This window comes from Mugil cephalus, chromosome 18, assembly GCF_022458985.1.
Source record: "Mugil cephalus isolate CIBA_MC_2020 chromosome 18, CIBA_Mcephalus_1.1, whole genome shotgun sequence".
NCBI lineage: Eukaryota > Metazoa > Chordata > Actinopteri > Mugiliformes > Mugilidae > Mugil > Mugil cephalus.
In genome coordinates, this window is record NC_061787.1 from 9,230,618 (window position 1) to 9,243,973 (window position 13,356).

At 43.5% G+C, this 13,356-nt stretch overlaps 2 protein-coding genes across 2 annotated transcripts; one reads left to right on the forward strand and one right to left on the reverse strand.

Annotated features, from left to right (window-relative positions):
- Positions 1-1,262: 1,262 nt before the first annotated feature.
- LOC124995812 (transmembrane protein 236-like) lies at positions 1,263-4,738 on the reverse strand. Its single transcript, XM_047568500.1, has 4 exons — positions 4,197-4,738; positions 3,934-4,006; positions 3,138-3,261; positions 1,263-2,631 (listed from the first exon to the last, which is right to left on the reverse strand). Exons 1-4 carry the CDS (start codon positions 4,466-4,468, stop codon positions 1,955-1,957), a joined length of 1,146 nt encoding a protein of 381 aa, XP_047424456.1. The 5' UTR covers positions 4,469-4,738; the 3' UTR covers positions 1,263-1,954.
- A 1,735-nt stretch (positions 4,739-6,473) lies between these two features.
- On the forward strand, positions 6,474-13,354 carry hacd1 (3-hydroxyacyl-CoA dehydratase 1). The gene is made up of 7 exons (XM_047568164.1): positions 6,474-6,682; positions 8,522-8,639; positions 8,727-8,745; positions 8,860-8,948; positions 9,202-9,323; positions 10,986-11,164; positions 11,916-13,354. The coding sequence occupies exons 1-7, from the start codon at positions 6,564-6,566 to the stop codon at positions 11,996-11,998; spliced, it is 729 nt and encodes a 242-aa protein (XP_047424120.1). The 5' UTR covers positions 6,474-6,563; the 3' UTR covers positions 11,999-13,354.
- The last annotated feature ends 2 nt before the right edge of the window (positions 13,355-13,356 follow it).

Consider the following 13,356-nt stretch of genomic DNA (forward strand, 5'->3'; position numbering starts at 1 on the left):
TTCCTTCTTAATCACACTGATGGACATCCTGTCACATGGGTAGTTACGGCTGGTAACGGCCACAACCTCCAAGGGCTTTGGCAGAGGAAAGCAGGAAGTGGGAAACAAATAGATCTCATCTCACTATTGAACAAGAAAATATCTACTTACAGTGTCAGGTAAAAAACTCAATGAAGAACTGATAAACGAAGTAACGTGTTGCCTCTATAAATTACTTTTATCTGAGATGTTTGATCTATTATAAATCTTAATTTGCTATTGAACCCAGAGAACAGATGTCAATTTAATAAGAATGACTTTGAGGATGATTAAGATTTAGATGAATCGCCATGTTTGTTGTCATCACCAGAGCGAACAAAGGTTTAAATAAGATTTGCTGCTTTGCTGATGTTACGAATTTGTGTGGAACACAAGACTTCTAATGATGAGTGTAGTGATGGTACAAGTTAAAGAGCACAGGAGGAAATCCTGCTTCCTATTGAAGGAAATGGTTAGCAATCTGACCAGAGCCACTCAGTAAATCTGCTCAGACCAACACATGAAGACATGGATAATTTGGCTTGTACCTGTGAAATACATTATGCTTATATGGACAGATACAAAATTCTAATTTATTAACCGCATTGACTGATTTATTGGCCCCTTGGGGGCAGCAGATCAGCCTTTGAACGCAACAACTCCAATTTTCATAGTGCACTGTACTGAATCATTTTTGTATTATTAGTATTATTTGCACAGAGTAAAGCATAAATATTAAAATAAACACAAGAGTGTGTCAGAAAACTGAAAACCAGCACGTATAGCTTAGTAGATGGGTTTAAACACACATTGGTTAATAGCTGATCCATAGATTAATCTGCCATATTTCAAGTGATTGAGTTAGATTATTCATGTGTGCACTGCAAAGCCTTAATCACATTTAGTTGTTTCACACCGCGTGTGTCACCTCACAGTTGAGACCTAGTAACTTAATGAAAATTTCCATTGAAAGGTTGTGAATACGTTCACATGGACTTTTGTTGTCAGCACAGCCTAACCTCATTTGATAGCAGTGCTCCTGTCTTCCGTACCTTTGCGATAAGAATGTTTTGCTGAGAAATTACAGGAAGGAGTTTCTCTGGGGAAGTGGTCGGCCTGAAATAATTGAATTCCAGTGGAAAAGGTCCATACAGAAGTCAAAAACATGCAGACACTGGGTCCCGATGACAATGAATCCCCCCCCCCCACTCCAAAAAATAGCCAAAACTGATTTTTAATGACTTTCTTTATTAATCTTACTAAAATAAATGTATCAGTGATACAAACTCACGCGTTTTTCTTTTTTGGATATTAACTTAGCAAAGAAAAACCTCAAATAAACAACATGTATTTATGTTTTTACATTTTCACTGCACATTATGATTTAGTAAAAAAAAAAAGAAAAAATCTCTCAAGAGACATTCAAGGTACATTCCCAAAGTGCCATTCTTGGTGAGGGTGGTGGGAGGGGATTGTCGGGGTTTTAAAAAAAGTTTGTTTGCACATACAGGTGATAATATATAAGACGACAGTCATTTGACACATAATTTCCATTGCCTTTGAGCTCCCTTTTGGCCTGTGAAAAGTACCGTTATTATCAAAATATGTCTTCTGTGATTGAACCACGTATTCTTAAATCCATCACCAAGTTCGAGCAGTAATAGCTGAACTGTTTCAAGATCAGTGACTCAGACTTATCAGACTGGTAGACTGCCTCAAGCTAAACATCCTATATTAGCAAGCTAAATGTTAGCTTTGTCAGATTAGCTACAAAGTAGTTGTACCTGGCAGTTCCACGGTGTAAGTATTTACTCTCTGCAGTAACCTCTTTTTGTCCATATCTTTGGAACTTAACAATCTTTTTAGTGCTTATTACGGAGGGCTGGTGCAGCCACCTTCAGTTTGCATCAACCCTTTCATGATGTAACCGCTGGTCTCAAAAGAACATCCTCTCTGTGTTGAAGACCTTCAGCTTGGTCATAAAGTTGAAGTAGATGAAGGCCAGACAGACCAGCAGGTTCTTCATCATGTAGAGGATTGGCGTGACGAAGCCAAAGAAGGCAATGAGGCCGACGCGCACGAAGAAGAACGGCAAGTCCTGCAGGGCCACCCCTAGCGAGGACAGCAACGGGCTGTGGGGCATGACCACCACACGTAGGCAGGACAGGTAGCTGAAGATATAGATGGGGAACACCCAGCCCGAGTAGTAGACTAGAGGATGCCCTGCCACTCTCACCATCTCCACCGTGTCCATCCAGAACATGAAGCTGTCCACAAACACGTCCGCTCGGGCGTCGCTGGCGCACAGGAATCTCAGAGGCCCCGTGTAGGCGTACGGAGAGAGGTGGTACGCCGTGGTGCTGGCTGACCGTGAGCTCAATCCAGAGACGCTAAATGGCCTCCCAGGCACCGTGCCATTGGTTTCCGGTCGGGCTCCCGCTCCATTCTGGCTTGCTCCAGGTTGCATGGGAGTGGGAACGCCTTGGCTGGACACAGCTGGCCCTGGTACAGCTGGCGCCGGCGCAGCTGGAGTGATAGGCGTTACTGGTGTTACCTGTTCCACATGTGTGAGGACAGTGGAGGGGATTTCAGCATCTCTTTCCATCTCATTAGCTGGAGAAAGGAAAAAAGAACAAGATTACAAAAAGCAAAGACGATTTCTTATGTTGCTCATCTTCAGTAGTATTTTTAATTAGCCAAACATGACAGGACTTTTAACTGAAGACCTTATTTTGCACACTGTTTGGCTAAAGTGGCAGGCCAAGGTCTTATAAAAGTAAAAACATTAATCTGCTGTGTAGTTGCAGCCAGTGCCTCATCATGAGCCAGAGGACTGTTGGAGTACATAAACAGCGTTTCAGCCGCATTCCTCAGAAAAGACTTGAATTGTTTTGTCATGTCAGCAATGTGGTTGGAAAAGTGAGCTGGGCAAACAAATTTCCTGTTCATATCCTCTGTAGAGCTCAGAGTTCAAAGTGGGTCTCCAAATAGTTCTGGATAAAAGGTGCAAAGAACTATTTGCTGTATTTGTTTTCTCCAAGCTGCTATACTGCGATACCAGGCTGGTGACACTATAGAAGTTGGCAGGAAAGGAAAGTTTAGGATGTTTAGGCGCTCACACTGGCCGGTCAGTCTGCAGTGGCGTATCCTCTCCACAACGTCAATAGAGATGAGAGAAAACAGCACCAGTGATACAGGGAGCTCCGTGAACATATCATGTTTTATGTTGTTATTGATCTGAACCTGGAACAACAGGAACAAAATCATGAGCTGAACATGCATTTGACCTTAACATTAACCCATCAATTCACTGTATTGAACCCTTCAGATAAATCACTTGCAGCCCTGTCATTTGCCTGACTCAGGACTTCATGCCAACAGAACACAGAGCAAAGCAGACAACCTGATCATCTTAGCAGAAATTTATGGAGCTTATGTAAAGGACACTAGATAAGCAAGGACCAAAAGGTCAACTTGGACTGAAAGTACCACATAAAACAGCAAATAGGGTTTGGGCTGCAGCCAGGCAGGAAGAGAAAATGTGCCTCATGGACAGATGATTTGACAAGGGCAGCATGTACAGGAAGAGGAACCAAGCTGCTTATCAGTAGTTTCTTAACCATAAGGCTGGACAGTCCTCCCTTGAGAACCAATGCGTTTCTCACTGATCATCACCTTTTTCCCACTTATAAAAGCTTCACACAGTGATTCCACTCGCACTTTCCCTCTCTCATTTTGGTAACCCAAAATGTAAACTTCTCAAAGTGATTTTCATTTTCCAAGCAACTTCTTCGCTCTATGAACACAATCACCCAAAATAGCCACAAAGGATTTTTAAGCACACATGTCAAAGTTCACGATTAGTGCACAGATAGTTGAACTGAAGCAGAGTGGGAAACAATGTGCATGTTGTACCTCAGAGCTGGCGATGAGAAAGGCAAAGCAGGGTAATGTGGACAGGATCACATACACCAGGGCTACGGGTCTCCTGAGAGAAAGACAAAATAAAGGAAGGAATTGGACTTGCTAACTCATGACATTCACCAGCCAAGAGCTGATAAAACGGGCAACAGGCCTGTCCAGACTCAAACCAGCAAGTCTGAGCCACCGCTGCACCGGGATGCTGAATCTCCGTGTCTGTGTCTGCAGGCATCAGTTCAGAGGCGGGAGACACTCACCACTTCTTCCTCCCGACGAGAAACTTCTTCTTCACAAAGATCATATACTTCAGGGGAACCCAGATCAGCAGGGCAGTGGAGGTGACATAAGCAATGGAGGAGGCCACAATCAACCAGTAGGCCGTGTGGCCGTCGCCGGGCGGCCGCGCCGAAGTTTTCACTTTTGCCACAATGACGGCAAACCTCTGCATGACGATGAAGAGTGGCACGCATAGGCCTGCAAACTGCAGCACCTCACACAGGGCAAACTTCAGCGTCCTCCCCGAGCCCATCCTGCGGCAGTTCACGAAAAGAAGGGAGGGAGACGGGGGCTGTTGTCGCAGTGAGGCGACCCCTGTCCCTCTGAGGGCTGGTCAGGCCTCGGACTGCTGCATTGTCTGCCTCCACTAGCATTTTCCACACACCACAGCCCTGGCTCTCTGCTCACCCAACTGCTTACACTGCAGTAGGCATTGTGTGCCTTGGTGTGACGGTGATGTGACTGGACTCTTTTTTTTATTCAAAATACAAACAAAGTTGCTCTAAATGTGCTCCCTGAAGGATGTGCGTGACCCACAGACAACAGACTGGGATGATGCAGAGTAAAAGCAGAGTCTCAGACAGTTTCTTTGGAGCTAAATCTTATCACAACATTTTCATTATAGTTTATATTCTGACTGAGCATTTCCCAAATGCAGACTCATGTGGAGTTGATAACTACCCCAGTAATGAATAATAATAATGAAAAAAACTCCAAGAACTCATAACTGTAACCTAAGTGACACTCTTGAAAACACACCGTCCTGTTTTGTATTTGTCTATCACCATCTAGTGGTGAAACTGAAAAATGTCAGTAGCTGCATAGTGATCAGAATCCGAATCAGAAAAGACAAGTATTGCCGAATATATTTGTGCATACAAGGTGATGTAACACATACTTTGAATGTGTGGGAAACTTAAATACTTTTCACCGTTCCAACATGTTCTTGTTCTTCAGATTTACAGTATATGTTTTATTTGTTTGTGTCATGACAGTAACAAGACCTTTTCCTCGAAAAAGCCAGGGGAGGTTTTATAGCAACGAAAAGCATCAGTAAAGTGGTTTTATCAGTGGCCTCAGACACCCACATACCTGATCAAGTAACTGGACCACAACTGGGAGATCTGGACTATATTGAGTGCTGCCTTTAGACTACACCCATTTCTTCACGGTGTCATCAAGAGAGTTAATTTTAGATTATGCATCGATGCATTTTGTCAGGGAGTACACGTTGATACCTGAGTCAAAGATGCAAGACTGCAACTCTGATTGGACTCTGATCTCGCTACACTAAACATCTTCTTCTTATTAATGCAATTGCCTCTCTACTTGACAGCACGTTGCTACCTGGGATCTATTATGAATAACTTAAAGATGTTGAGAGTGTTTACAGCGATAATATAATAACTGCAATTGGTGAATCACATATTGAACTTGTGGAATTAATTCAATACACGTGGAGACAAATAAAAACACATTCATTTCAGCCAGGTCAAAGGTCCGCTGCACTGGAAGGAAAAGCAAAAACTCCTGCAGATTTCACACCACTGTGACCTGAACAAATACTGTGTTCACACTACCTGCAAAAAAAGCAACATGCTATGAGTTAGTTTGGTGATCTGGAGCTACAAACCGACATATAAACAGTATACCATGTACCATTAACAACATCCAATTAGGTCGAGGAGCACTGCTTGTGACTTTTATCCAAAATTGCACATGGAGTGTATTCATTCTGCATGAGGAGCAGAATGAATGAGTGCATGTGCTCCTGTTGGTGTGTGTATCAGGTGCTCGCTGAAATGTGCAGCTGAAATGTGCCAGTAATGCAAAAACGATTGCATGTTATATTATGATTTTTGCAGAAACAAACATGTCAGTGTAGAGAAATGCCAGTGAGAAGAGAAACGGGAATAGCTCCAGGTATAATGTGCTGTAGTTTAAGTGAGAACTCCTTGTATCATGATCAGGAAAAGTCCTGAAACACCAGAAGCAGCACTTGAATCTCAGACTATTAATATCCGGATACGTCTGATATTCTTCCACAAATCCAATTTAGTGCAATTAAATTCAATACGATATCTGTTTGAAATTACAAGCAGGGGGTGACATAAACTCGACGGGGGCTCTTGGGTCGTTTGAAGAGGAGCTCCGGCCTTTCCTCAGCACTGATTCACTTTGTTTTACGAGTCCCTGGCCCGCCGGCAGGCCACGCACTTGTCGCACTAGTCCCGCGAGAGAGGGGGGATCCGTGGGCGTATAGATGGATGGATGACCCCGCCGCTCCCCTCCCTACTGGCCCCAGCTGTCAGCTCCCTTCCTGACTTCCCCACCCTGCCCCCGGTACCATGGCGTCCAGCGAGGAGGACGGCACGGTTGAGGAGAAGGAAAACAACAACAAGAAGAGAACGAAAAGCGCCCTCGCTACCGCATGGCTCACTTTCTACAACATCGCCATGACCGCCGGGTACGTGCGTAATTCCGCCCCTGTCGCCTATTAATAAGAAACGCCGTTAAGTTAGCCGCTCCCTAACAAACCAGTAAGCGTGTGTTGCTGTTTATAGGACTGTGTGTCTCTGTGTCAAGCAGAAAAGTGCCTGTTCAGCTCGCCGAATTTAGCGCGTCGCCGCCTCGCCAGCGGAGCCGGAGAAAAGTCGAGCGATCGGCGCGATAGAGGGAAGGAGATTTGAAAAGATTGGGTGCGGCTGTTCGAAAATGAATGAATGAATGGAGTTTGGGTGAAGTGACAGGCTGATCGCTGCAGCCGTGTCCAAATAGGGCTGGCTGCATGGTGTCAGCGTCAAGGCCCACCGTGCGTCCGACAGTTGCAGTGATAAGTATAGACGGAGCGCGCTGACACTGGAGCTCCGGTCTGGGACAGTGAACTGCTCAATGGGCAGATTTTTAATAACAACACAACATTTGTTCAGTCAAAAGGGATTCTACGGTTTAAATGAGAAACACTTGAGGATCTCGAGTATTACAGAGCCGCCAGATCAGTGCACCGGTAAACATGTTTCCAATCTGGCGCAGTGCCTCTGGCGTTGATCACAACTTTATTTACAACTCTGTGAAGATATACACTAAATGTGAATAACATATGACTCTGACGTCTCTGTTGACATGTGGAGAAGCTGTCACTGCTACACCACACGTGTTAAAAGCCCACCTACAGCTCCCAACACGTTGGTTGACCCTTTTCCACTCCTCCAGATCTAAACACATCAATCTGTCACTTGCCAATGATTTGAACAGAAGTTTAAGTCTGAATGATGACATTTAAATATTAAAAACATACAAATTTTTCATACTTTAATAATAAAAAACATGCAGAACATGGTTTATAGTGCGCACAAGATAACTTAAATTATTTTTTTTCTTGACGTTTTCTTATGCTAGCACAAATCTAAAGCATCTAAACCGGCTATAAACCAACCAAGTATTATTACCCGTGACTCTATAAACAGCTCTACGAGATAAACTTAAACGAGTTCAGAATGAGGGCGCAGATTTAGTTATGTATCTAGACGTAGAAGAATACCAGGTTTATAGGCTCTAAAACCGATGCATTCTCATTCTTTTTGTGACTTGCTTGAAAGTGACTGGATAACAATATATACACTGGAATTTTGAACTTATAATTGTGCTACCGATTGTAACTACTCGGAGTAGTTTAAATGTAATTTGTTCAAGTGTCACTTCAGAGCAGACTCGAACTTGAGTCTTTCGGAAAAATAATGTGTCTAAATGTTTTCAAATGTTTGATGAAAGATCGAAAACAGTCTGTGTTTTTTGTTTTCCCGTAATTCTGGTCCATGTAATGTGTCACAGCCATTTGGTTTTGTCAAACCATCCCCAGTCGTTTGGCTTAATTTATGGGGAAATTCTGGTGCAGCTGACGACACTTCTTCACATTGTAGAAATAAATCTTCTCCTAATGTGCGACACTAAAGTAGTGAAGGAGACACCTCGCTAACATAGCAAATAGATGTGCTAAGCATAGTCACTGCATGTTATTCTGATGCAGCAAAATAATGGCCTGTTTATTTGTGTTCGTCTTATCGTATTTCACAAACTACTCGTTAGTTGGCAACTTATGGGAACTGTTTGACTCGGCACGGATGCATCCTTGTAGCTGGAGCTCTCCCTGCTGTGTGATGGGCTGTGTGATGGTACAATCTTTTTCTGCCTCATATTCTGTAATAAAAAGTTGTTATACTGCCACATCTTCTGTGACACTGTTGCATTTTCATATCGCTTCTCCCTCTCTTCACCACCTCGGCTAACTCTTAGTGTTTTCCTGCAGGTGGCTGGTTTTGGCCTTGGCAATGATGCGCTTCTACATCCAGAGAGGCACACACAAGGGTCTGTACAGAAGTATAGCAAGGACACTCAAGTTTTTCCAGACCTTTGCGCTAGTTGAGGTGAGATACGACCTTTACGATCACGATCCAGTAAAATGCTTGGAAAGCTAAATGAACTAACTGTATTTACGCGTCGTGTCTTGGCAGGTGGGACATTGTGCCATTGGTACGTGAGGATTTTGCTCAGTTCATGCTGACAATTTACACATTTCCTCATGTTTGAACGTCCTGCGTCCAGACGTCAACTGTTTATTTACATGTTTATTTGCTTTCGCTGCAGGAATCGTGAGGACTTCTGTGATTGTGACTGGTGTTCAAGTGTGTTCGCGGATTTTCATGGTTTGGTTCGTCACCAACGGCATCAGACAGGTGGATATGATGTTAACTCTGCTACGGTTTGCACAAGCAAATAGTAAAAAAAAAAAAATGGCACAGTTTCTTTATTTAGTTAATGATTGACAATATTACCTTCATACAGAGTCCATATTGACAACATTGACCAACGAATCTGGAACAAAATCTACAGAAACATTTTCTGTTTCTATTACAGCATTCGGTGCATGTAATCTATGCTTAACTACATATATACAACTATATAACTTCTTTTCTGACTTAAACAAAGATCCAGAATGAAGAAAGTGTAATCCTATTCCTGGTTGTGTGGACGGTGACAGAGATTACCAGATATTCCTACTACACATTCAACCTGCTCAACCACCTGCCGTACTTCATCAAATGGGCCAGGTGGAGACTTGGGTTGTCGTTAGCTGTTTGTTTTTTGTTTTTTTTGAGCATGATTTGGCCGATTTCAACCTCTGGCATGCTCCCCCTGGCCGGGCCCGGTCCGGCTTTCCGTCAGGACGTTAGTGCAGCACATGTGTGTGTGTTTATTGATTAGCATCTCATTAGCCATTCTCTGTCCACGGTGGTTGAACTAACTGCTAACACTGCGCTCTGATCGGACTGATGTCGCAGGAGAGGGGAAGGAGGGGCTTTTAATGTCACAGCCTTACCTACTAAAGATAAAACTGAGCCTTTTCGCGCGATCATTGGTGAAAGCGCCTCCGCACTAGAGTGACATAATGCCTGTCTTCCACTGTAAGGAGAGCTCCTGTGACGTGGCAGCAGCTCACCTGTAACTGGAGTCGCTGGGACGAACGTCAGCTGTACACACTGACAGATGTCCAACACGCAGACGTGGCCGCCGAGAGGTTTATGCCACCTGCACGACGGTGAAGCTATACACATTAACTCATTAGCTGGTGGAGTCGTTCCTCCGTCCACAGCAAACAGAAGCTTACCCTACTGCCACTTCACATGCCATATGATCTCCCGGGCTCCGTCTAGCTCGGCGCCAGCCACTCTTTTGTTTCTGGTTCTCGACTCCTGCGCACTGAGTGGCGCTCTCCTCCCCGCCCCTCACCCTTCACGTCTTTCTTTAAGCATGGAGGAGACACCAGGCCCCCGGAGAGGGGCTCATGTTCAGCTGCTCCTGTTTTTAAGACCATCTGTTTTGGTCATGGAATGTTCACCCAACATTTCTCTCACATCCGCTGAGACGCTCCCCCGGGCCTTCGCTGTGGTCTTGACTAAATACAGGACCCCTATAGTCCTGAGTCATGGTATACTACATGTATGTCGTAGCAGAGAGACCCGCTGTCACAAGTTGACAGGACCGGTCGTGACAGAAGTTAACACCCATAAACATTCATGCAAAAATCCTAAATTTCCTTCTAGATCCATCTTACAGTGAGCTGCTCCTATCAGTCTGCTGAATAACGCTTTACTTTGAAACATTGCATGAGAAACACTGAGATACTGACTGTGTGTGCAGAATTAACAAAATGCATCCATCGCCAGTGCAGTCATCATTTCTTTCAGCCATTTAGTTGCTGACAGTCGTCTGAGGCCTAAATTGCAACAAAAACACTGCAAAAACAGCATGACTGCAAAAACAGCATTACTAGAAAGGAGCAAAATATTCTTATATCCAATCAAATCACCTTGTAATAAGAAGAATTAGTAAGCACAAAGTTCTTGTCTCTGAACAAAATATAAGATGTATTTCTTTGATACAAGGACTTTTTGCTTTCTTGAAATTCCTTGTTTGCAGTGTGCTCCTGCAGCTAAACCCAATACAGCATTGTGCCAGTTCAAGTCATGACCCTTTATCAGGACTGCAGCTCTTACCTGGTTTTCTCCAGAGCAGCTGTTCACTTTACGTGTATGTCCTCGGAAAGCACAAGTGATTTGTTCAAACCTCCCCTTTTTCCTTAGTTCAAAGTGTGTGTCTCTGCACTAGTGCGTTGCACCGTGCATGTGTGAGTGTGTTAGCATCCCCTCCTGTGCAGTCGTGTGCGTTTGACCTGGATCTGAAGAGGCTCCGCTCTCCCCTTTTCTCCGCAGATACAACTTCTTCATCGTCCTGTACCCACTGGGAGTCGTGGGGGAGCTGCTCACCATTTATGCCGCCCTGCCGTTCGTGCGCAGATCTGGAATGTACTCCATGAGGCTGCCCAACAAGTATAACGTGTCGTTTGACTACTACTACTGCCTCATCATCGTCATGCTGTCCTACATCCCACGTAAGACCGACCACGCGCTTTATATTAAGAGACACTTGTGGAGACACAACGTGCTCTATAAGCCTAACTTCATGTGCTGCAGTAGGAATAATGCAACCTGCACTAGTCCGAATAGGAAACCAGTCAGGACTTCTTGGTAACGTCTTGGTAGCTGTAGCTGTCATTGTGATTGTAAGTCTTTTTAAATTGTTTGCGGGAATCAAATGAGAAGGTGTGTGAATATCTTCAGTGGTCTAGGTCATACTATATCTAAAACAAGTCAATTTAACTCAGATCTAAGTGAGGATAAAAAATAAATTAATGAATAAAAAAAAAGCAGCTCAGTTATATGTAACTTTTCTCACTGGGGCTGATATTAATGGTACCTATCTATAGAAGTTACATTAGGTTTAATAAATCAAACATTTTAGCGTATGTAGCACTTTTTTGCCATCACAAATCATTTTATGCATGTGATCAAACCACCCAATATTAATATATAATACAGTGCCATGGCACCGATTCACTAAATATTCAGCTTTTCACCTCCTAGAAATGACCGTTGTGTTGTTCATCTCAAAATCAAATAGTTTTTCCACTGAGAAGTCATCATTTTACTCTTAGTTAGCTCTAATAAGCCCTTAAAGCTGGACCAGAGTATTATGGTCAGCCTTTAGTGGCTTTTTTTCTGCTCCATCTAAAACCACGACAAACACATCATAAATATTATATGTCCAGTCACTGATTTCCATATTCCCCGTCTCTGCCGCAGTGTTTCCTCAGCTCTACTTCCACATGCTGCGGCAGAGGAGAAGGGTGCTTCACGGGGAGGTCATAGTGGAGAAGGACGACTAGACGAGCGCCACCTCGCACGCCTTCGCTTGAAAAGCCAGCCTGCCTCCACATCACCCTCGACCCCCGCCGCCACATCTCACCTTTAGCACCACCGGCCGATAACATTCTTCAACTGCACGGGACCCGAAGAGCCGCACAGCTGACGACCTGACCTGCCTTGACCACTAGAGAGCTACAACCACCAGAAGTGTGAAGAAAAAAAGAAAAATAAAAAACCCAAGGGTGTTCCTCAGTACTGAGAAGTAATTAATTTATTCCCGTCTGAATGGAAATATTGGAAACATGTTTACAGTCCCAGTGTTTGCTGGAGCTTGAGACAGGCGCCACCCCCCCTCCCCGTCCCCCCCGGCCGAGAGATCCTTTATTCGCCCACCAGCCTTACGGCGTCTTGTTGCACTGCAGCTCTGCAGCCTGAGAGAAACGAGCACTGAGCCACAACACTGCACCCTAAAGGAGAAAGAGGCAAGTGCAAAATAAAAACGTGGATGGAAAATTGTAAGTTGCGTCTCCTGAGTTGTCCCCTCTTCATCCTCCAGCGCATCGATTCGTCAGATTCTTTTCAAAATGTATAATACGAAAGATTTTATATATATATATAAACTGTATGGTTTATATATATATAAACTAGTGTGGCTGTACAAATACCAAGGTTTCCAAACAAGATAATATTCATAGTTATATCATACCTCAACAATAAATCTGCATTTAGACAATATGCTGCTTCTTTTGTGTATGTTTGTTTTACCTTACGTGTAAATGATGCAATGTGAATCGAGCGGTTATTAAAAAGCATATTTCTTAATTTATTCACATGCTGTAGAGCAAGCACAGCTCAAACTTAACATTTTGTCTGCTTTCGCCCAGCTCCTGCATTGTTTTCTGTTGTTTTGATGTTTACTATGTCAAATTAATTTACAAGAGTGCATCTTAAACTAATTTCAGTCTTCACAGAAGTTTTTTTTTTCTTCCTTCCTGTAGGCCCGCTGTAGATGAGGCTATAATTCAAATTTTATGTGAGCACTCGTAGTCTTCAGTCTGTGTCTTGTTTTGTTTTTTAAAGAACCTGGTGTCCATGTTGATAGAAAGGTAGCTAGACTCCCTCCTACTAAAGGTGCTATTGTAAGATCATTTCAATCTTCTGTGCAGCTGAAGGAGTGACTGTGACTGGAGTTGACCTAAAGCAGGAAAGCAGGATGTGAAATGACAGAGAGGAAATGTTGCCCGTGGTTATCGAGGAAAATCAGTATTTTATGCTTACAATCTGGGTTAGAGAGGAGAAAAAATAAATAAATAAGGAAACAATAGAAATGTGAAAAAAAAACTTTGTGCAAAATCAATAAACTAAATTCTACAATACC

Bases quoted from the DNA above. Each gene is read 5' to 3' on its own strand.
- LOC124995812 (XM_047568500.1), bottom strand. From the start codon at position 4,468: ATGGGCTCGGGGAGGACGCTGAAGTTTGCCCTGTGTGAGGTGCTGCAG. The intron at 3,262-3,933 runs GTACAACATGCA...CTGTTGTTCCAG, and splicing joins TTCTCATCGCCAGCTCTGAG to GTTCAGATCAATAACAACAT. The intron at 2,632-3,137 runs GTGAGCGCCTAA...TCCTTTCTCCAG, and splicing joins CTGCAGACTGACCGGCCAGT to CTAATGAGATGGAAAGAGAT.
- hacd1 (XM_047568164.1), top strand. From the start codon at position 6,564: ATGGCGTCCAGCGAGGAGGACGGCACGGTTGAGGAGAAGGAAAACAAC. The intron at 6,683-8,521 runs GTACGTGCGTAA...GTTTTCCTGCAG, and splicing joins AACATCGCCATGACCGCCGG to GTGGCTGGTTTTGGCCTTGG. The intron at 9,324-10,985 runs GTGGAGACTTGG...TTTTCTCCGCAG, and splicing joins TACTTCATCAAATGGGCCAG to ATACAACTTCTTCATCGTCC.